Consider the following 24524-nt stretch of genomic DNA (forward strand, 5'->3'; position numbering starts at 1 on the left):
GACTGGATCACAGGCCTGTTTGTGTGTTGTGGGACTGGATCACAGGCCTGTTTCAGTGCTGTGGGATTGGACCAGTGGGCTGTTTGTGTGTTGTGGGACTGGATCACTGGCCTGTTTGTCTGTTGTGGGACTGGATCACTGGCCTGTTTCTGTGTTGTGGGACTGGATCAATGGGCTGTTTGTGTGTTGTGGGACTGGATCACTGACCTGTTTCTGTGCTGTGGGATTGGATCACTGGCCTGTTTGTCTGTTGTGGGACTGGATCACTGACCTGTTTCTGTGTTGTGGGATTGGATCAGTGGGCTGTTTGTGTGTTGTGGGACTAGATCACTGGCCTGTTTTTGTGTTGTGGGATAGAATCACTGGGCGGTTTGTGTGTTGTGGGACTGGATCACTGACCCGTTTCTGTGTTGTGGAACTGGATCTCTGGCCTGTTTCTGTGCTGTGGGACTGGATCACTGAGCTGTTTCTGTGCTGTGGGTCTGGATCACAGGCCTGTTTGTGTCTTGTGGGATAGAATCACTGGGCTGTTTGTGTGCTGTGGGACTGGATCACTGGCCTGTTTCTGTGTTGTGGGACTGGATCTCTGGCCTGTTTGTGTGTTGTGGGACTGGATCTCTGGCCTGTTTGTGTGTTGTGGGACTGGATCTCTGGCCTGTTTCTGTGCTGTGGGACTGGATCACTGGCCTGTTTGTGTGTTCTGGGACTGGATCACTGGACTGTTTCTGTGCTGTGGGACTGGATCACTGCCCTGTTTGTGTGTTCTGGGACTGGATCACTGGACTGTTTCTGTGCTGTGGGACTGGATCACAGTCCTGTTTGTGTGTTGTGGGACTGGATCATTGACCTGTTTCTGTATTGTGGGACTGGATCAGTGGCCTGTTTGTGTGTTGTGGGACTGGATCACTGGCCTGTTTGTGTGTTGTGGGACTGGATCACTGGCCTGTTTGTGTGTTGTGGGACTGGATCAATGGGCTGTTTGTGTGTTGTGGGATAGAATCACTGGGCTGTTTGTGTGCTGTGGGACTGGATCACTGGCCTGTTTCTGTGTTGTGGGACTGGATCTCTGGCCTGTTTTTGTGTTGTGGGACTGGATCTCTGGCCTGTTTGTGTGTTGTGGGACTGGATCTCTGGCCTGTTTCTGTGCTGTGGGACTGGATCACTGGCCTGTTTGTGTGTTCTGGGACTGGATCACAGGCCTGTTTGTGTGTTGTGGGACTGGATCACTGACCTGTTTCTGTGCTGTGGGACTGGATCACTGACCTGTTTCTGTGCTGTGGGATTGGATCACTGGCCTGTTTGTGTGTTGTGGGACTGGATCACTGACCTGTTTGTGTGTTGTGGGATTGGATCACTGGCCTGTTTGTGCATTGTGGGACTGGATCACTGACCTGTTTCTGTGTTGTGGGATTGGATCAGTGGGCTGTTTGTGTGTTGTGGGACTAGATCACTGGCCTGTTTTTGTGTTGTGGGATAGAATCACTGGGCGGTTTGTGTGTTGTGGGACTGGATCACTGACCCGTTTCTGTGTTGTGGAACTGGATCACTGGCCTGTTTGTGTGTTGTGGGACTGGATCACTGGCCTGTTTGTGTGTTGTGGAACTGCATCACTGGCCTGTTTCTGTGCTGTGGGACTGGATCAGTGGGCTGTTTGTGTGTTGTGGGATTGGATCAGTGACCTGTTTCTGTGTTGTTGGACTGGATCACTGGCCTGTTTCTGTGTTGTGGGACTGCATCACATGCCTGTTTCTGCGTTGTGGGACTGGATCACTGGCCTGTTTCTGTGTTGTGGGATTCGATCATTGGGCTGTTTCTGTGTTGTGGGACTGGATCACTGGCCTGTTTGTGTGTTGTGGAACTGGATCACTGGCCTGTTTCTGTGCTGTGGGACTGGATCAGTGGGCTGTTTGTGTGTTGTGGGATTGGATCAGTGACCTGTTTCTGTGTTGTTGGACTGGTTGACTGGCCTGTTTCTGTGTTGTGGGACTGCATCACTGGCCTGTTTCTGCGTTGTGGGACTGGATCACTGGCCTGTTTCTGTGTTGTGCGACTGGATCAGTGGCCTGTTTCTGTGTTGTGGGATTGGATCAGTGGGCTGTTTGTGTGTTGTGGGACTGGATCAGTGGCCCGGTTGTGTGTTGTGGGACTGGATCAGTGGCCCGGTTGTGTGTTGTGGGATTGGATCAGTGGGCTGTTTGTGTGTTGTGGGACTGGATCAGTGGGCTGTTTGTGTGTTGTGGGACTGGATCAGTGGGCTGTTTGTGTGTTGTGGGACTGGATCTCTGGCCTGTTTGTGTGTTGTGGGACTGGATCTCTGGCCTGTTTCTGTGCTGTGGGACTGGATCACTGGACTGTTTCTGTGCTGTGGGACTGGATCACAGGCCTGTTTGTGTGTTGTGGGACTGGATCACTGACCTGTTTCTGTGCTGTGGGACTGGATCACTGACCTGTTTCTGCGTTGTGGGACTGGATCACTGGCCTGTTTGTGTGCTGTGGGATTGGATCACTGTCCTGTTTGTGTGTTGTGGGACTGGATCACTGACCTGTTTCTGTGTTGTGGGATTGGATCAGTGGGCTGTTTGTGTGTTGTGGGACTAGATCACTGGCCTGTTTTTGTGTTGTGGGATAGAATCACTGGGCGGTTTGTGTGTTGTGGGACTGGATCACTGACCCGTTTCTGTGTTGTGGAACTGGATCTCTGGCCTGTTTCTGTGCTGTGGGACTGGATCACTGAGCTGTTTCTGTGCTGTGGGTCTGGATCACAGGCCTGTTTGTGTCTTGTGGGATAGAATCACTGGGCTGTTTGTGTGCTGTGGGACTGGATCACTGGCCTGTTTCTGTGTTGTGGGACTGGATCTCTGGCCTGTTTGTGTGTTGTGGGACTGGATCTCTGGCCTGTTTGTGTGTTGTGGGACTGGATCTCTGGCCTGTTTCTGTGCTGTGGGACTGGATCACTGGCCTGTTTGTGTGTTCTGGGACTGGATCACTGGACTGTTTCTGTGCTGTGGGACTGGATCACTGGCCTGTTTGTGTGTTCTGGGACTGGATCACTGGACTGTTTCTGTGCTGTGGGACTGGATCACAGGCCTGTTTGTGTGTTGTGGGACTGGATCATTGACCTGTTTCTGTATTGTGGGACTGGATCAGTGGCCTGTTTGTGTGCTGTGGGACTGGATCACAGGCCTGTTTGTGTGTTGTGGGACTGGATCACAGGCCTGTTTCAGTGCTGTGGGATTGGACCAGTGGGCTGTTTGTGTGTTGTGGGACTGGATCACTGGCCTGTTTGTCTGTTGTGGGACTGGATCACTGGCCTGTTTCTGTGTTGTGGGACTGGATCAATGGGCTGTTTGTGTGTTGTGGGACTGGATCACTGACCTGTTTCTGTGCTGTGGGATTGGATCACTGGCCTGTTTGTGTGTTGTGGGACTGGATCACTGACCTGTTTCTGTGTTGTGGGATTGGATCAGTGGGCTGTTTGTGTGTTGTGGGACTAGATCACTGGCCTGTTTTTGTGTTGTGGGATAGAATCACTGGGCGGTTTGTGTGTTGTGGGACTGGATCACTGACCCGTTTCTGTGTTGTGGAACTGGATCTCTGGCCTGTTTCTGTGCTGTGGGACTGGATCACTGAGCTGTTTCTGTGCTGTGGGTCTGGATCACATGCCTGTTTGTGTCTTGTGGGATAGAATCACTGGGCTGTTTGTGTGCTGTGGGACTGGATCACTGGCCTGTTTCTGTGTTGTGGGACTGGATCTCTGGCCTGTTTGTGTGTTGTGGGACTGGATCTCTGGCCTGTTTGTGTGTTGTGGGACTGGATCTCTGGCCTGTTTCTGTGCTGTGGGACTGGATCACTGGCCTGTTTGTGTGTTCTGGGACTGGATCACTGGACTGTTTCTGTGCTGTGGGACTGGATCACTGCCCTGTTTGTGTGTTCTGGGACTGGATCACTGGACTGTTTCTGTGCTGTGGGACTGGATCACAGTCCTGTTTGTGTGTTGTGGGACTGGATCATTGACCTGTTTCTGTATTGTGGGACTGGATCAGTGGCCTGTTTGTGTGTTGTGGGACTGGATCACTGGCCTGTTTGTGTGTTGTGGGACTGGATCACTGGCCTGTTTGTGTGTTGTGGGACTGGATCAATGGGCTGTTTGTGTGTTGTGGGATAGAATCACTGGGCTGTTTGTGTGCTGTGGGACTGGATCACTGGCCTGTTTCTGTGTTGTGGGACTGGATCTCTGGCCTGTTTTTGTGTTGTGGGACTGGATCTCTGGCCTGTTTGTGTGTTGTGGGACTGGATCTCTGGCCTGTTTCTGTGCTGTGGGACTGGATCACTGGCCTGTTTGTGTGTTCTGGGACTGGATCACAGGCCTGTTTGTGTGTTGTGGGACTGGATCACTGACCTGTTTCTGTGCTGTGGGACTGGATCACTGACCTGTTTCTGTGCTGTGGGATTGGATCACTGGCCTGTTTGTGTGTTGTGGGACTGGATCACTGACCTGTTTGTGTGTTGTGGGATTGGATCACTGGCCTGTTTGTGCATTGTGGGACTGGATCACTGACCTGTTTCTGTGTTGTGGGATTGGATCAGTGGGCTGTTTGTGTGTTGTGGGACTAGATCACTGGCCTGTTTTTGTGTTGTGGGATAGAATCACTGGGCGGTTTGTGTGTTGTGGGACTGGATCACTGACCCGTTTCTGTGTTGTGGAACTGGATCACTGGCCTGTTTGTGTGTTGTGGGACTGGATCACTGGCCTGTTTGTGTGTTGTGGAACTGCATCACTGGCCTGTTTCTGTGCTGTGGGACTGGATCAGTGGGCTGTTTGTGTGTTGTGGGATTGGATCAGTGACCTGTTTCTGTGTTGTTGGACTGGATCACTGGCCTGTTTCTGTGTTGTGGGACTGCATCACATGCCTGTTTCTGCGTTGTGGGACTGGATCACTGGCCTGTTTCTGTGTTGTGGGATTCGATCATTGGGCTGTTTCTGTGTTGTGGGACTGGATCACTGGCCTGTTTGTGTGTTGTGGAACTGGATCACTGGCCTGTTTCTGTGCTGTGGGACTGGATCAGTGGGCTGTTTGTGTGTTGTGGGATTGGATCAGTGACCTGTTTCTGTGTTGTTGGACTGGTTGACTGGCCTGTTTCTGTGTTGTGGGACTGCATCACTGGCCTGTTTCTGCGTTGTGGGACTGGATCACTGGCCTGTTTCTGTGTTGTGCAACTGGATCAGTGGCCTGTTTCTGTGTTGTGGGATTGGATCAGTGGGCTGTTTGTGTGTTGTGGGACTGGATCAGTGGCCCGGTTGTGTGTTGTGGGACTGGATCAGTGGCCCGGTTGTGTGTTGTGGGATTGGATCAGTGGGCTGTTTGTGTGTTGTGGGACTGGATCAGTGGGCTGTTTGTGTGTTGTGGGACTGGATCAGTGGGCTGTTTGTGTGTTGTGGGACTGGATCTCTGGCCTGTTTGTGTGTTGTGGGACTGGATCTCTGGCCTGTTTCTGTGCTGTGGGACTGGATCACTGGACTGTTTCTGTGCTGTGGGACTGGATCACAGGCCTGTTTGTGTGTTGTGGGACTGGATCACTGACCTGTTTCTGTGCTGTGGGACTGGATCACTGACCTGTTTCTGTGCTGTGGGATTGGATCACTGGTCTGTTTGTGTGTTGTGGGACTGGATCACTGACCTGTTTGTGTGTTGTGGGATTGGATCACTGGCCTGTTTGTGCATTGTGGGACTGGATCACTGACCTGTTTCTGTGTTGTGGGATTGGATCAGTGGGCTGTTTGTGTGTTGTGGGACTAGATCACTGGCCTGTTTTTGTGTTGTGGGATAGAATCACTGGGCGGTTTGTGTGTTGTGGGACTGGATCACTGACCCGTTTCTGTGTTGTGGAACTGGATCACTGGCCTGTTTGTGTGTTGTGGGACTGGATCACTGGCCTGTTTGTGTGTTGTGGAACTGCATCACTGGCCTGTTTCTGTGCTGTGGGACTGGATCAGTGGGCTGTTTGTGTGTTGTGGGATTGGATCAGTGACCTGTTTCTGTGTTGTTGGACTGGATCACTGGCCTGTTTGTGTGCTGTGGGACTGGATCACTGGCCTGTTTCTGTGTTGTGGGACTGCATCACATGCCTGTTTCTGCGTTGTGGGACTGGATCACTGGCCTGTTTCTGTGTTGTGGGATTCGATCATTGGGCTGTTTCTGTGTTGTGGGACTGGATCACTGGCCTGTTTGTGTGTTGTGGAACTGGATCACTGGCCTGTTTCTGTGCTGTGGGACTGGATCAGTGGGCTGTTTGTGTGTTGTGGGATTGGATCAGTGACCTGTTTCTGTGTTGTTGGACTGGTTGACTGGCCTGTTTCTGTGTTGTGGGACTGCATCACTGGCCTGTTTCTGCGTTGTGGGACTGGATCACAGGCCTGTTTCTGTGTTGTGGGATTGGATCAGTGGGCTGTTTGTGTGTTGTGGGACTGGATCAGTGGCCCGGTTGTGTGTTGTGGGACTGGATCAGTGGCCCGGTTGTGTGTTGTGGGATTGGATCAGTGGGCTGTTTGTGTGTTGTGGGACTGGATCAGTGGGCTGTTTGTGTGTTGTGGGACTGGATCAGTGGGCTGTTTGTGTGTTGTGGGACTGGATCTCTGGCCTGTTTGTGTGTTGTGGGACTGGATCTCTGGCCTGTTTCTGTGCTGTGGGACTGGATCACTGGACTGTTTCTGTGCTGTGGGACTGGATCAGAGGCCTGTTTGTGTGTTGTGGGACTGGATCACTGACCTGTTTCTGTGCTGTGGGACTGGATCACTGGCCTGATTCTGTGCTGTGGGATTGGATCAGTGGCCTGTTTCTGTGTTGTGTAACTGGATCAGTGGCCTGTTTGTGTGCTGTGGGACTGGATCACTGGCCTGTTTCTGTGTTGTGGGACTGGATCACTGACCTGTTTCTGTGTTGTGGAACTGGATCACTGGGCTGTTGCTGTGTTGTGGGACTGGATCACAGGCCTGTTTGTGTGTTGTGGAACTGGATCACTGGCCTGTTTCTGTGCTGTGGGACTGGATCACTGACCTGTTTCTGTGCTGTGGGACTGGATCACTGGCCTGTTTGTGTGTTGTGGAACTGGATCACTGGCCTGTTTGTGTGTTGTGGGACTGGATCACTGACCTGTTTCTGTGCTGTGGGACTGGATCACAGGCCTGTTTCTGTGTTGTGGGATTGGATCAGTGGGCTGTTTGTGTGTTGTGGGTTTGTATCAGTGGCCTGTTTGTGTATTGTGGGACTGGATCAGTGGCCTGTTTCTGTGTTGTGGGATTGGATCAGTGGCCTGTTTGTGTGTTGTGGGACTGGATCACTGGCCTGTTTGTGTGTTGTGGGTCTGGATCAGTGGCCTGTTTCTGTGTTGTGGAACTGGATCAGTGGCCTGTTTGTGTGTTGTGGGACTGGATCACTGGCCTGTTTGTGTGCTGTGGGACTGGATCACTGGCCTGTTTGTGTGTTGTGGGACTGTATCACTGGCCTGTTTGTGTGCTGTGGGACTGGATCACTGGCCTGTTTCTGTGTTGTGGGACTGGATCACTGACCTGTTTCTGTGTTGTGGAACTGGATCACTGGGCTGTTTCTGTGTTGTGGGTCTGAATCACTGGCCTGTTTCTGTGCTGTGGGATTGGATCACTGGCCTGTTTGTGTGTTGTGGGACTGAATCACTGGCCTGTTTGTGTGCTGTGGGACTGGATCACTGGGCTGTTTGTGTGTTGTGGGACTGGATCACTGGGCTGTTTGTGTGTTGTGGGACTGGATCACTGGGCTGTTTGTGTGTTGTGGGACTGGATCACTGGGCTGTTTGTGTGTTGTGGGACTGGATCACTGGGCTGTTTGTGTGTTGTGGGACTGGATCACTGGGCTGTTTGTGTGTTGTGGGACTGAATCACTGGCCTGTTTGTGTGCTGTGGGACTGGATCACTGGCCTGTTTGTGTGCTGTGGGACTGGATCACTGGGCTGTTTGTGTGTTGTGGGACTGGATCACTGGGCTGTTTGTGTGCTGTGGGACTGGATCACTGGCCTGTTTGTGTGCTGTGGGACTGGATCACTGGGCTGTTTGTGTGTTGTGGGACTGGATCACTGGGCTGTTTCTGTGTTGTTGAACTGGATCACTGACCTGTTTCTGTGCTGTGGGACTGGATCACTGGCCTGTTTCTGTGCTGTGTGTGTCTATGATACTTCTGTACACCTCTTGATATCCTGGTGAAGGATCTTCTCCCAAAACGTCAACCATTTATTCCTCTGCATAGATGCTGAATGACCTACCTTTTGTGTGTGCACATCCCCAAATGTTTGAGCAAACCTTCAGCCCTGTTTCACCAAGGGTCAAAAAACATTTACAATCTGTGCTCTTGTCTTCTCAGTGGCCATTTTATTGGGTACACCTGTCATTATTGCAATGATCTAATCAGCCAATCATGTGGCAGCAATTCAGTGCTTAGAAGCATGCACACATGGTCAAGAGGTTTTGGTGTTGTTCAGGCCAAACTTCCAACTGGGGAAGAAATGTGATCTCAGCGACTTTGACTGTGTAATGATTGTTGGTGCCAGACAGCGTGATTTGAGTATCTCAGAAACTGCTGATCTCCGGGGATTTTCACCCACAACAGTCTGGGAGTTTACAGAGAATGGTGTGAAAAGCATTAAACATCCAGAAAGTGCCAGTTCTGTGGGTGTAAAATGCCTTGTTAATGAAAGAAATTAGAGGAGAATGGCCAGACCTGTTCAAGTTGACAGTAACTCAAATAATCATGTGTTACTGCTGATTAGCAGAAGGCAAAGAGTGCGAATAAATTAAGCTTTTTCTGGTTGGCTGCCAGTGACTGGTGATGCTCAACCGAGGTCCGTGTTGGGACCAATTCTTTTTAAGTTATATGTCAATGATTTGGATAATGTAATTGATGGCTTTGTTACAAAGTTTGCAAATGATGGGAAGAGTGGTGGAGGGGCAGCACACAGAAAATGCTGGAGGAACCCAGCAGGCCAGGCAGCATCTAGGAAGAGAGGATAGTCACGTTTCAGGCCAAAACTCTTCAGCTGAACTGGAGAAAAAAGGCTGAGGTAGAACACAGAACATAGAAACACAGAAAACCTACAGCACAATACAGGCCTGTCGGCCCACAGAGTTGGCCGACCATAGAAATCACTAGGCTTACCCAAAGCCCTCAATTTTTCTAAGCTGCATGTACTTATCCAAAAGTCTCTTAAAAGACCCTATCATATCTGCCTCCACCACCATTGCCAGCAGCCCATTCCACGCACTCACCACTCTGAGTAAAAGATCTTACCCCTGACATCTCCTCTGTACCTAATCCCCAGCACCATAAACCTGTGTCCTTTTGTGGCTACTGTGGGAGGCTAGGGAGGAGATTGCTGAGCCTCTGGCGATGATGTTTGAATCTTCAGTGGGGATGGGAGAGGTTCCGGAGGATGGTGGATGTTGTTCCCTTATTCAAGAAAGGGAGTAGAGATAGCCCAGGAAATTATAGACCAGTGAGTCTTACCTTAGTGGTTAGTAAGTTGATGGAGAAGATCCTGAGAGGCAGGATTTATGAACATTCGGAGAGGTAAAATATGATTAGGAATAGTCAGCATGGAAGAGCAGTAGATGTTGTATGTGGATTTCAGCAAAGCATTTGATAAGGTACCCCCATGCAAGGCTTATTGAGAAAGTAAGGAGGCATGGGATCCAAGGGGACATTGCTTTCTGGCTCCAGAAATGGCTTGCCTACAGAAGGCAAAGAGTGGTTGTAGATGGGTCATATTCTGCATGGAGGCCGGTGACCAGTGGTGTGCTTCAGATATCTGTTCTGGGACCCTTGCTCTTTGTGATTTTTATAAATGATCTGAATGAGGAAGTGGAGGGATGGGTTAGTAAGCTTGCTGATGACACAAAGGTTGGAAGTGTTATGGATAATGTGGAGGGCTGTCAGAGGTTACAGCAGGACAGCCAGACACAGACAGACATACTTTACTGATCCCGAGGGAAATTGAGTTTTGTTACAGTAACACCAACCAAGAATAGTGTAGAAATATAGCAATATAAAACCATAAATAATTAAATAATAATAAGTAAATTATTCCAAGTGGAAATGAGTCCAGGACTAGCCTATTTGCTCAAGGTGTCTGACACTCCAAGGGAAGAGTTGTAAAGTTTGATGGCCACAGGTAGGAATGACTTCCTATGACACTCAGTGTTACATCTTGGTGGAATGAGTCTCTGGCTGAATGTACTCCTGTGCCTAACCAGTACATTATGGAGTGGATGGGAGTCATTGTCCAAGATGGCATGCAACCTGGACAGCATCCTCTTTTCAGACACCACCGTCAGAGAGTCCAGTTCCATCCCCACAACATCACTGGCCTTACGAATGAGTTTGTTGATTCTTTTGGTGTCTGCTACCCTCAGCATGCTGCCCCAGCACACAACAGCAAACATGATAGCACTGGCCACCACAGACTCGTAGAACATCCTCGGCATCGTCCGGCAGATGTTAAAGGACCTCAGTCTCCTCAGGAAATAGAGATGGTTCTGACCCTTCTTGTAGACAGCCTCAGTGTTCTTTGACCAGTCCAGTTTATTGTCAATTCGTATCCCCCGGTATCTGTAATCCTCCACCATGTCCACACTGACCTCTTGGATGGAAACAGGGGTCACCAGTGCCTTAGCCCTCCTCAGGTCCACCACCAGCTCCTTAGTCTTTTTCACATTAAGTTGCAGATGATTCTTCCCACACCATGTGACAAAGTTTCCCACTGTAGCCTTGTACTCCACCTCATCTCCCTTGCTGATGCATCCAACTATGGCAGAGTCATCAGAAAACTTCTGAAGATGGCAAGACACTGTGCAGTAGTTGAAGTCCGAGGTGTAGATGGTGAAGAGAAAGGGAGACAGGACAGTCCCCTGTGGAGCCCCAGTGCTGCTGACCACTCTGTCTGACACACAGTGTTGAAAGCGCACGTACTGTGGTCTGCCAGTCAGGTAATCAATAATCCGTGACACCAGGGAAGCATCCACCTGCATCACTGTCAGCTTCTCACCCAGCAGTGCAGGGCAGATGGTGTTGAATGCACTGGAGAAGTCAAAAAACATGACCCTCACAGTGCTCGCCGGCTTGTCCAGGTGGGCGTAGACACGGTTCAGCAGGTAGACGATGGCATCCTCAACTCCTAGTCAGGCTGGTAGGCGAACTGGAGGGGGTCTAAGTGTGGCCTAACCATAGGCTGGAGTTGCTCTAGAACAAGTCTCTCCAGGGTCTTCATGATGTGGGAGGACATTGATAGGATGCAAAACTGGGCTGAGAAGTGGCAGATGGAGTTTAACCCAGATAAGTGTGAAGTGGTTCATTTTGGTAGGTCAAATATGATGGCAAAATATAGTATTAATGGTAAGACTCTTGGCATTAATACTATCCCCAGAGGGATCTTGGGGTCTGAATCCATAGGATGCTCAAAGCAGCTATGCAGGTTGACTCTGTGGTTAAGAAGGCACACGGTGCATTGGCCTTCATCAATCGTGGGATTGAGTTTAGGAGCTGAAAGGTAATGTTGCAGCTATATAGGACCCTGATCAAACCCCACTTGGAGTACTGTGCTCAGTTCTGGTCTCTACTGGGCTCTACTCCTGTACCTAATAACGCGGCCATTGAGAGTACATTCAGCACCCCAGTAACCCTGAGATTGCTCTTGGAATATATTTTGTTAATCTATACATTTACAGAATTTCTGAAGAAGCAGAAATAGTGATGTGTCACTATTTATTCTGTTCAGCCATAGAATCTTCAAACAGCTGAGCCCTCTGACTGCAGCAGTGTCCGGCTCAGATATCAGTGTGTCTGCGGCGTCAGCACTGGCTATCTGGTTCGCGCTGCCCTTTGTCACACAGAATCGGCTTGCAGTGCCACAACAAATGCTCACTCAATGTCAGCAAGGCCAAAGAGCTGATTATTGACTTCAGGGTGAGGAAATTGGAGGTCCATGAGCCAGTTCTCCTCAGGGAGTTCAGACGTGGAGAGAGTCTGCAACTTTAAATTCCTTGGCATTATCATGTCCTGGATCTAGAATGTAAGTGCAATTACAAAGAAAGCACAGCAGCGTATCTATCAGAAGTTTGCGCAGATTTGGCATGCCATCTAAAACTTCTATAGATGTGTGGTAGAAAGTACACTGACTGGCTGCGTTACAACCTGGTATGGAAACACCAATGCCTTTGAATGAAAAAGACTACAAAAAGTCGTGGATATAACCCAGTCCATTATGATTAAAGCCCTCCCCACCATTGAGCACATCTACACAATGCATTGTTGCAGGAAAGCAGCATCCATCATCAGGGACCCCCACCACCCAGGTCATGCTCTCTTCTCCCTGCTGCCAACAGGAAGAACATACAGGAGCCTCAGGACTCACACCATCAGGTTCAGGAACAGTTATTACTTCACTCAATTTCACTTGCCCCATCACTGAACTGTTCCCACAACCTATGGACTCACTTTCAAGGACTCTTCATCTCATGTTCTCGATATTTATTGGGTTTTTTTTTTCTTTCTTTTTTTCCTTTTGTGTTTGCACAGTTTGTTATCTTTTGCACATTGGTTGTTTGTCTGTCCTGTTGGGTGCAACCTTTCATTGATTCTATTGTGTTTCTTTGTATTTACCGTGAATGCCCGCAAAAGCATGTATCACAGGATTATATATGGTGATATATTTGTATTTTAATAATAAATTTACTTCAAACTTTTTGAACTTTGAAAAGGGTATGTTTCAGAACAAATGCCAAACTTGTGACAAAAGAAGTGAATTAATATTACAGGAAGATGGGAGGTCTCTCTTTGCAACAGGCACAGTAGAGATACAGAAAAGGAGGTTTACACAAAAGCAGGCCATATTATACAGGAACCTTTCTTACAAACCACACAGGAGAAACAGGGCCAATATCTATAAACCCAGTGCACCATCCCACCTCAGTGAGCAAACACAGAATTGGACAAACCATACAGCCCACAATCTTGTGCGGTTCTAACAACTTGCTACAGAAGCACCATCAGGAGTGTATTGTCTGGCTCCTTCATTGTGAGGTATGGAAGCTGCAAGACCCTACAGAGAACGGTATAAGCCATCGAGAGGATCACTGGGCTCCTCTCCCCCTCTATTTGTGACATTTACTGGAAGCGTCATAGACAAAAGACCTGAAGCATCCCTACCACCCACCCCACAATCTCTGACCCACCACTGTCAGTAGGGAGGTACAGGAGCATCAGGACTAGGACAGTCAGTCTGGGTAACAGGCTGTGAGACTAATGAATACCCTGTCACGCATCAAGCTCTCATCACCAGGACAGTGAGCTGTTTCCTGTTTACCCGTGCTGCACACTTTGAATTACATGTTATTAACTGATTTAGGTAATATTTTGTTTAGCGTGCTGTGAAATGCTTTGTGCATGCAAGATCTGCAGGAACATTGATTGGTTTGGTCGTATATATGTGCAGCCAGATGACAATAAACTTGAACATGATCTTGATGCCAATTCAAACTATATATCCTCCTCTTGTGTATCACCCATATCTCTACATTCTTTTCAGATTCATGTGTCTGTCTAAAAGACTCTTAAACTGCACTGAAGTGTCAGTTTTCACTGGTACCCCAGTAGCCCATTCTCAGCACCCACCACTCCCTACATAAAAACCTTGCCACTCACATCACCTTTAAACACTTCCTAACTTTAAAAGCATACCCACTGTTTGCCAATTTCTAAGATTCTGACTATCTACCCTATCTATGCATCTCATAATCTTATAAACCTCTATCAGATCTCCCCTCAGCCTCAGCCACTCCACAGAAGACAACCCAAATCTGTCCAACGTCTTATTATAGCATGTGTTCTCTAAACTAGGCAGCATTCTGGTAAAGCTCTTCTTCACCCTCCCCAAAGCCTCACCAGCCTTCCTGTAATGGGGTGGAACACTCCAAGTGTGGTCTTACTAAAGTTTTATTTCCCCCCCCCCCAACTTTTCTCCAAAAACTTTAAATTTATACCCCTTCATAATAGCCATTTTCACTCTGGAAAATCTCTGGCTATCCACTCGACCTATTCTCTCATCACCTTGTACATCTCGATCAAGTCACCGCTCATCCTCCTTCACCCCAAAGAGAAAAGCCCTAGCTCGCTCAGCCTGTCATTCCACACTCTCACGACCCTTTGAGTGAAGAAGTTGCCTCTCATACTCCACTTAAACTTTTCACCTTTCAGCCTTAACTATGACCTCAGGTTGTAGAACCACCCAATTTCAGTGGAAAAAGCCTGTTTGTATTTACCCTATCTATACCCCTCAGTATTTTGTATACCTCTGTCAAATCTCCTCAATCTTCTACATTCTAAGGAATAAAGTCCTAACCTATTCAATCTTTTCATAAAATTCAGGTCCTCCAGACCCGGCCACATGCTTGAAAATACTCTATCTACATCTTTCCTGTAGGTAGATGACCAAAACTGCACACAATATTCCAATTAGGGCTCAGCAACATCTTATACAACTTCAACATAACAGCCCATCTCCTGTACTCAAAACTTTGACTTAGAAGACCATAATACCATAAGACATGGGAGCACAAATAGGCCATTTGGCCCAGTGAGTCTGCTCCGCCATTTCATTATGGCTGATCCAATTTTCCTCTCAGTCCCAATTTACTGTCTTCTCACTGTATCCCTTCATGCCCTGACCAATCAAAAATCTATCAATCTCTGCTTCAAGAATTCACCTCCACAACTTCAGGTAGCAACAAATTCCAAAGATTCACCACTTTGGCTACAAAAATTACTCCTCATCTCCATTCTAACGGGACCCCCCCCCCCCCATTTAATCTGAGGCTGTTCCTTCTGGTCTTAGACCTTCCCATCAGAGGAAACACCCTCTCCACATCCACTCTATCAAGGCCTTTCTCCATTAGACAGGGTTCAATGAGGTCACCCCTCATTCTTCTGAATTCTAGTGAATACAGGAACAGAGCCATCATATGACAAGCCATTCAATCCTGCAATCATTTTTGTGAGCCTCCTTTGAATCCTCTCCAGTTTCACTACATCCTTTCTAGGATAAGGAGCCCAAGCCTGCTCACAACAGGCCTCATCAGTGCTTTATAAAGTTTCAACATTATATCCTTGCTTTTATATTCTAGTCCTCTTGAAATGAATGCCAAATTTGCATTTGCCTTCCTCGCCGCAGACTCAACCTGTAAATTAAACTTTAAGGAACCCTGCACAATCCCTTTGCACCTCAGTTTTTTGTATTTTCTCTCTGTTTAGAAAATAGTCGATCTTTTCATTTCTTCTACCAAAGTGCATGACCATACACTTCCTGACAGAGTATTCCATCTGCTGTTTCTTTGCTCATTCTCCTAATCTGTCTAAGTCCTTCTGTAGCCTCCCTACTTCCTCAAAACTACCTGCCCCTCCACCTATCTTCATATTGTCTGCAAACTTTGCAACAAAGCCATCAATTCCATCATCCAAATCATTGACATGTAACGTAAAAAGAATTAGTCCCAACACAGACCCCTGTGGAACACCACGGGTCATTGGTAGCCAGGCAGAAAAGGCTCCCTTTATTCCCCCTCTTTGCCTCCTGCCAATCAGTCACTGCAATATCCATGCTAGAATCTTTCCTGTAATACGGTGGGCTCATAGCTTGTTAAACAGCCTCAGGTGTAGCACCTTGTCAAAGGCCTTCGGAAAATCCAATACACAACATCAACCAATTCTTTGTCTATACTGCTTGATATTTCTTCAAAGAATTCCAACATATTTGTCAGGTACGACTTTCCCTTAAGGAAACCATGCAGACAACGGCCCATTTTATCATGTGCCTCCAACTACCCTGAGAACTCATCCTTAACAATTGACTCCAACATTTTCTCAACCATGAGCTCAGACTAACTGGCCTATAGTTTCCTTTCTTCTGCCTCTCTCCCTTCTTGAAGAGAAGAGTGACATTTCCATTTTTCCATAACTATCCCAGAATCTAGTGATACTTGACAAATTGTTTCTAATACCTCCACAAACTCTTCAGTCACCTCTTTCAGAAGCCTGAAGTGTACACCATCTGGTCTAGGTGACTTACCTACCTTCAGACCTTTCAGTTTCCCAATAATCTTCTCTCTAGTAATGGTAGCTTCACACACTTCATGCCCTTGACACCTGGAACTTCTACAATACTGCTTCCACAGTGAAGACTGTGCAAAGTGCTTATTCAGTTCATCTGCTATTTCACTGCCCCCATTATTAGCTCTCCAGCATCATTTTCCAGTAATCTGATATCCACCTTGCTTCTCTTTTAACTTTATGTAACTGAAGAAACTTTTGGGATCCTCTTTAGAGGTAACAAGATAAATTGATGAGGGTAGGGCAGTGGATGTGGTCTACATGGACTTCAGCAAAGCATTTGACAAGGTCCCTCATGAGAGACTCATCCAGAAAGTCATGAGGCATGGGATAAGTGGAACTTTGGCAGTTTGGATAAAAATTTGGCTTAAAGGAAGAAAGCAGAGGGTAGTTGTGGAAGGAAAGTATTCTGCCTGGAGGTCGGTGACTAGTGGAGTGCCGCAGGGATCTGTCCTGGGACCCCTGCTATTTGTGATTTTTATAAATGACCTGGATGTAGAGGTGGAAGGATGGGTGAGTAAGTTTGCGGATGACACGAAGATTGGAGGAGTTGTGGATGGAGCTGTAGGTTGTCGAAGGTTACAAGAGGATATAGACAGGCTGCAGAGTTGGGCAGAAAATTGGCAGATGGAGTTCAATCCGGACTAGTGTGAGGTGATGCATTTTGGAAGGACAAACCAGAAGACTGAGTACAGGATTAATGGTCAGTTACTTAAGAGTGTGGATGAACAAAGGGACCTTGGGGTTCAAATCCATACATCCCTCAAGGTCGCTGCACAGGTTGATAGGGTAGTTAAGAAGGCCTATGGGATGTTATTAGGCTTCATTAACAGGGCGATTGAGTTCAAGAATAGAGAGGTCATGTTGCAACTCTACAAATCTCTGGTGAGACCGCACTTAGAGTATTGTGTTCAATTCTGGTCACCTCATTATAGGAAGGATGTGGAAGCTATGGAGAGGGTGCAGAGGAGATTTACCAGGATGTTGCCTAGTTTGGAGAACAAGTCATATGAAGCAAGATTAGCAGAGCTGGGACTTTTCTCTTTGGAGCATAGAATGAGAGGGGACTTGATAGAGGTCTACAAGATTATGAGAGGCATAGATAGGGTGGATAGTCAGTACCTGTTTCCCAGGGCACCAATAGCAAACACCAGAGGGCATATGTACAAAATTAAGGGAGGGAAGTTTAGGGGAGACATCAGGGGTAAGTTTTTTTACACAGAGGGTTGTGAGTGCCTGAAATGACTTGCCAGGGATGGTGGTGGAGGCTAAAACATTAGGGGTATTTAAGAGCCTCTTGGACAGGCACATGGATGAAAAAAAATGGAGGGTTATGGGGTAGTGTGGGTTTAATACTTTTTTTTAAGGATTATATGGGTCGGCACAACATGGAGGGCTGAAGGGCCTGTACTGTGCTGTAGTGTTCTATGGTTCTATGGTTAATATTATTGGCTAGCTCACTTCTGAAAGCCAATGTGCCAAAAGCTTTCTTTATGACCCTATCTATCTGTGCCGCCACTTTCAATGAATTATGGGCCTGTATTCCCAGATCCCTTTGTTCTACCACAATCCTCAGTGTCCTACTGTTCACTGTGTAAGACCTAACCTGGTTGGCCCCACTGAAGTGCAAAACTTCACACTTGTCTGCATTAAATTCCATCTGACATTTTTCAGCCCATTTTCCCAGCTGCTGCAGATTCCTCTGCACGCCATGATAGCCTTCATTACTGTCCGCTACATCTCCAGTCTTGGTGTTAGCTGCAAATTTGCTGATCCAGTTGATCGACCTTATCATCCAGATATACAATAGATATATAGGTGACAAACACAACAGACCAAACACCGGTCAGAGAAGCTACCCTCTACTACCCCTCTCTGGCTTCTCCCACAAAGCCAATGTCTAACCCAATTAACTACCTCATCTTGAATGAAACATAGAAAACCAACAGTACAATCAGCCCACAATGCTGTGCTGAACATGTACTTACTTTAGAAATTACCTAGGGTTACCCATAGCCCACTATTTTTCTAAACTCCATGTAACTGTCTAAAAGCCTCTTAAAAGACCTTATCGTATCCACATCCACCATTGTTGCCTGCAGCCCATTCCATGCACTCACCACTCTCTGAGTAAAAAACTTGCCCCTGACATCTCCTCTGTACCTACTTCCAAGCAACTTAAAACCATGCCCTCTCATGTTAGATATTTCAGCCTTGGGAAAAAACCTCTGATTATTCACATGATCAATGTCTCAAATGAACACTCTTGACCAGCCTCCCACCCGGGACCTTGTCAAATGCCTTACTAAAGCCCATGTAGACAACATCCACTGCCTTGCTTTCATCCACTTTCCCAGTAACTTCCTCAAAAAACTCTATAAGTTTGGTTGGATATGACCGACCACACACAAGCCATGCTGACTATCCTTAACACAAAGTACACTGCAGATGCTGGGGTCAAAGCAACACGTACAACAAGCTGGAGGAACTCAGCAGGTCGGGCAGCATCTGTGGAAACGAACAGTCAACGTTTCGGGCTGAGACCCTTCATCAGTCCGGTCCCTTGGAATAATTTTCCAACAACTGATGTCAGACTCACTGATGTATAGTTTCCTCATTTATGTTTAGAGCCTTTCATAAGCAGCGGAACAACAATGGCTATCCTCCAATCCTCTGGCATCTCTCCTGTCACTAAAGATGATTTAAATAGCTCTGCTTTTGGGCTCCAGCAATGTCTGCACTTGCCTCCCATAGGGTCCGAGGGAAAACCTTGTCAGGCCTTGAAGATTTATCCACCCTGATTTGCCTCAGGACTGCAAACACCCCCTCCTCGGCCATCTGTACAGGGTCCATAATCTCGCTGCCACTTTGCCTCAGTTCCATAGACTCTGTGTCCATCTCCTGAGTAAGTTCAGATGCAAAAGAATTGTTTCGGATCTCCACCATCTCTTCTGGCTCCACACATGGATTACCATTCTGATCTTCCACGGACCAGTTTTGTCCCTTGCAGTCCTTTTATTTGTAACATAACTGCAGAAACCCTTAGGATTCTCCTTCACATTGTCAGTTAGGACAACTTCATACCTAATTTCATCCTTCCTGATTTATTTCTTAAGTGTCCTCTTGCATTTCTTGTACTCCATAAGCATCTCATTGGTTCCTACCTGCCTATATCTGCTATCCACCTCCTTTTTCTCTTAACCAGGGCCTCAACATCGCTTGAAAAATAAGGCTCTTTACATCTGTTATCTTTGTCTTTTATTCTGACAGGTATATACACGCTTTATACTCTCAAAACTTTAGGTCTGCCACTTACCAAGTTCGCCTTTGCCAGAAAACAGCCTGTCCCAATCCACACTTGCCAAATCAATTCTGATACCAGCAAAATTATCCTTTCTCTAATTTAAAATCTCAACCCATGGACCAGACCTATCTCTCTGCATACTCACTTTGAAAGTAATGGTATTGTGCTCAATAGATGCAAAGTGTTTTCCTACACAAACTTCTGTCACCTACCTTGTCACATTCCCTATCAGCAGATCCAGTATTGCATGCTCTCTCATTGGGACTTCTATGTACTGATGAAGGAAATTTTCCTGAACACATTTGATAAAACTCAATCCCATCTAGTCCTTTTACAGTACGGGAGTCCCAGTATATGTGTACAGTTAAAATCACCTCTATAACAACCTTATGTTTCTTGTAAGAGTCTGCAATCTCTCTACAAGTTTGTTCCTCTAAATTCCTCGGACTGTTGGGTGGTCTGTAATATAGCTCCATTAACATGGTCATACTTTTCTTATTCCTCAGTTCCACCCATGACACCTCATCAGACGAGGTCTCCGGTCTGTCGTGACTGAGCACTGACTAGCAATGCCACCCTTCCTCCTGCTCTGTCACACCTATAACAATGGAACCCCAGAATAGTTCTGCCCCTCCTCACTAATGGCTACAACATCATAATTCCAGATGTTGATCTATACCTCAAGCTCATCTGCCTTTCGTACGATAATTCTTGCATTGAAATATAAGGAGCTCAGGACTCCAGTCACACCATGCTCAACTTTTTGATTCCTGGTTTTGTCTGAGATCTTACCAACATCTGTCTCAACAAACTCTCCACTAATTGTTCTGGCACTCTGGTTCCTATCTCCCTGCAACTCTAGTTTAAACCCCACCATGCAGCATTAGCAAACCTTCCTGCTAGGATATTAGTCCTCTTCCAGTTCAGGTGGAAACCGTTCCTTCTGTACAGGTTCCACCTTCCCTGGGAGAGAGCCCAATTATCCTAAAATCTTATGCCCTCCCTCCTACAACTCCTTAGCCATGTGTTAAAACATTTGATCTTCCCAGTTCTGGCCTCACCAGCATGAGGCATTGGTAGCAGTCCTGAGATCCCAACCCTGGAGGTTCCGCCTTTTAATGTCACACCTAACTCCCTGTACTCTTTGTGCAGAACCTCATCACACATCCTGCCCATGTCATTGGTACCTACATGGACCATGATCTCTGCTGTTTACCTTCACACTGAAGAATGATGAGGACTCAATCCAAGATATCTCAGACCCTGGCACCCAGGAGCAATGTACCATCTGGAAATCTCGTTTTTATCACAGAACCTCCTATCTGTTCCCCTAATTTATGAATCCCCTATCACCACAGCTCACCTCTACTCCTCCCTTCTCTTCAGAGTCACAGAGCCAGACTCAGTGCCAGAAACTCGATGCTGTGACTTTTGTCTGCTTGGTCATCCCTCCCAATAGTATCCAAGGTGATATACTTGTTGTTGAGGGGATGGCCATGGGTACTCTGCACTATTTTCTGTGTTCTGCTCCCTGGGTGTAATAACCTCTCTATATGTCCGATCTATCACCCCCTCAGTCTCCCAAATGTTTTGGAGTTCATCCAGTTTCATTCATATCCCCCCCTCATCCTTCTGAATTCCAACAAGTACAGACCCAGAGCCATCAAACCTTCTTCATATAATAACCCTTTCATTCCTGGAATCATCCTTGTGAACCTCCTCTGGACCCTCTCTAATGACAACACATCTTTTCTAAGATCAGGGGCCCAAATGTTTACAATGTGCATGTGGATCTGAGTACGTGTGACAGTGTGCACGTGGGTAGTATGTGTGACAGTGTGCAGGTGGATGGTATGTGTCAGTGTGCGTGTGGACGGTACACGTGACTGTGTGCGCGTGGACGGTACGCGTGACAGTGTGTATGTGGATCTCAGTGCATGTGACAATGTTTTACAAATTGGGTTAGCATGTCTGAAAGACAGAGAACCAATGTCTGATAGTCTATAATTGCATGTCCTGGCCCAGTGTCAGCAAATCTGAGAGCTTGAGGCAAGGACTGGTGACCCAGAGGTGGCCTGTGTTGGCTGGGGTTGGAAGCCTATCTCTGTGTGTTTGAAGGGCTTGTTTGCTGCTGTTCTAGTTGTTTGTGTTGTTCTGTTGAACATTGTGGGCATGCTACATTAGCACCAGTCTGTATGGCAATACTTGCAGGCTGCCCCCAGCACATCATTAAGTCATGTTGGTTGTTACCACACACAACATCCTCAGAATAGAGGAATGTTCATATAGAAATGAGAAAAAATTTCTTTAGCCAGAGGGTGGTGAATCTGTGGAGTTCATTGCCACTGATGGCTATGGAGGCCAAGTCATTAAGTATGTTTAAAGCAAAGGTTGATACGTTTTTGATTCGTCAAGGTGTCAAAGGTCAGAGGGAAAAGGCAGGAGATGGGGGCTGAGAAGGATAATATATCAGCCACATTGAAATGGTGGAGTAGACTTGATGAGCCAGATGGCCTAATTCTGTTCCTATGTCTCATGGTCTTACAACAATGGTCGGAGCCTGGAAGAGTGATGCTTGGGATAGGGGACAACCCTATCCTATCTCTGCGGCATCCACGTTCCAGGAACCTGGGGCTTTAATTACGAGCTGATGTCTCTTCTGACTTCCACACACTTAAAGTACTGCTAATTATAAACACACAATATTCTCCAGTTGCTCGAAATCCAAAGTTACATACACAAAATGCTAGAGGATCTCAGCAGGCCAGGAAGCACCTATGGAGAGGAGTAAAGAATCCACATTTCAAATGGAGGCTTTTCATGATGAAGGGTCTCAGCCCGCATCAGTCCACTGTTTATTCCTCTCCATAGATGCCACCTGACCTACTAATTTAGACCATATAGATGCAGAATTCGGGCATTCAACTCATTGAGTCTGCTCCACCATTCCATCATGGCTGATGTATTATTCCTCTCAACCCCAGGCTCCTGCCATCGCCCTGTAATCTTTTATACCCTGACTAATCAAGAACCTATCAACCTCCAGTTTAAATATATCAAATGACTTGGCCTCCACAGCCATCTGTGGAAATGAATTCCACAGATTCACCACACTCTTATTAATGAAATTTCTCCTTATCTCTGTTCTAAGGGATGTCTTTCTATTCTGAGTCTGTGCCCTCTGGTCCTAACTCCCTCCTATATAGGTGTGGTAAACTATGTATACCTGTCTGGACATGTCCCTCTGCTGACTGCTCCTGTGGCTCCTCCCACAGACCCCTGTATAAAGGCAATTGGGGCACTGTTCCTCCCTCAGTCTTCGACATGTCGTGCTCCCTTTTTGCTGTTAATAAAAACCTATAGTTAACTTCCAGTCTCCTAGAGTTATTGATGGTGCATCAATAGGAAACAGCCTCTCCATTTCCACTCTATTTAAGCCTTTCAATATTTTTGGTTTCAATGAGATTTCCCCACCACCCCTCCATTCTTCTAAATGCCAGTGAGTTCAGGCCCAGAGCCCTCAAACGCATCTGATACATTAACCCTTTCATTGCCGGAATCATTCTCGTGAACTTCCTCTGAGTTCCTCCTCCATCTGTATGTGTTATTCTCAAGAGCTGTTAATTGCCTCTGCCTTTCTTACCTTTTAATGTAATTCTTGCCGTAGAGGATCTGCTGCAGGAGGGTAACCAGAGCGAAGGAACAAATAAATATGAAAAACAGGGTTCTATTTCCCAACAGATCTCTTCCCGAAGGATCCGAATACATAACGCCGGCTTCTCCTGGGGCCCTGGACTGACTGTCGCGGCTGATTTGCAAACTGAAGGTCGATCTCCGACCCGCGGGGGCACATTTACTACCACCGCCCGCGTCAACACCGGCCACCGGATCCGAGACGCCCACAAACTCCTTCCCCCTCTGTGTCCGCTAGTCCGCCGCAGTCTTCCCCCGACCTTCCCGCCTCTGCATAGGAATGCGCCGCTTTTCTGAAGATACGTTGGGATGCACGAAGGGATTTAATGATTGGGAAAGGTAAACGGTCGCAAGATGAGGTGTTTGAGATGGCTTTAAATGTTAAGCACGTTGATCAGGGAGTTTGCGGGTTGACTGCTCAGGAAACGTTTTTTCCTTAACCGTACGCACCCAGAGGCGACAGACGGTCGGTCCCGAAGAGAATCTGTTTCACCGGAGATCAGCAGGAGGCGTTTTCAGTTACCCGCGTCCGCAATGCAATGACAGCCGGGCGGATTTAATTCCTGCACTAGCCTTAATCCGCAGTAACAAGCGCGCCAATAAACGCACAGGGGCGCATTTGCTTTTTTACTTGATAGCTCCGTTTCATCACACCAAGACGTGACATTTGTCGTACCTTTCTTCCTCCCTGGCTTCGACCGCCGCGATTCCTGTCTCCCTACCCTCCCTCCCTCCCTCCCTCTCCGAATCACAAACAAGGTCAGTAACCTCGTCAAGGACAGACCGGGTCACACTCGCCATCCGTGTGTCTCTCTCTCTCCCTCTCCCTCTCCCTCTCCCTCTCCCTCTCCCTCTCCCTCTCCCTCTCCCTCTCCCTCTCCCTCTCCCTCTCTCTCTCTCTCTCTCCTCCACACACGTGCGTTCCACCGAAAACGATTACAATTCATACACAAATTTATCTTTTGCACGTATTGCACATAACACGTACCAAAACGTGAAGGGTTATAATTAGAAATAATAATACTAAATGCTAAATACGAAATATATCTGCCGTGCAAAATCATATATTTGAAAGTTAGAACATAGAACACCTTAAGACTTGGGAGTAGAATCAGGTCATTCGCCCCATCGAGTCTGCTCTGCCATTCCATCATGTCTGATTTACTATCCCTCTCAATTCCATTCTCCTTCCTTCTCCCTGTAACCTTTTGACGCCCTGACTAATCAAGAACCTATCAACCTCCTACCGGTGACTTGGCTTTTATACATGGTATTCCAATACCAGTCAATGATGGTTGCACATGTACCCCCCCCCCCCCCCATTAGTCCATTTACCAGTCCCCTGC

The 24524-nt window shown here is 47.3% G+C and overlaps 1 protein-coding gene across 2 annotated transcripts in view; it reads right to left on the reverse strand.

Moving 5' to 3' along the window:
- st8sia5 (ST8 alpha-N-acetyl-neuraminide alpha-2,8-sialyltransferase 5) overlaps nt 1-23871 on the reverse strand; it is a 157340-nt gene extending 133469 nt beyond the window's left edge. For both annotated transcript variants that reach the window (XM_073064039.1, XM_073064038.1), the window contains exon 1: nt 23129-23871. In XM_073064039.1, the coding sequence (XP_072920140.1) occupies nt 23129-23253 (125 nt within the window). In that variant the 5' untranslated portion in view covers nt 23254-23871. The remainder of the gene's footprint in view (nt 1-23128) is intronic.
- Nucleotides 23872-24524: the final 653 nt, after the last annotated feature.

The sequence above is a fragment of the Hemitrygon akajei genome, chromosome 13 (assembly GCF_048418815.1).
Source record: "Hemitrygon akajei chromosome 13, sHemAka1.3, whole genome shotgun sequence".
Classification (NCBI taxonomy): Eukaryota; Metazoa; Chordata; class Chondrichthyes; order Myliobatiformes; family Dasyatidae; genus Hemitrygon; species Hemitrygon akajei.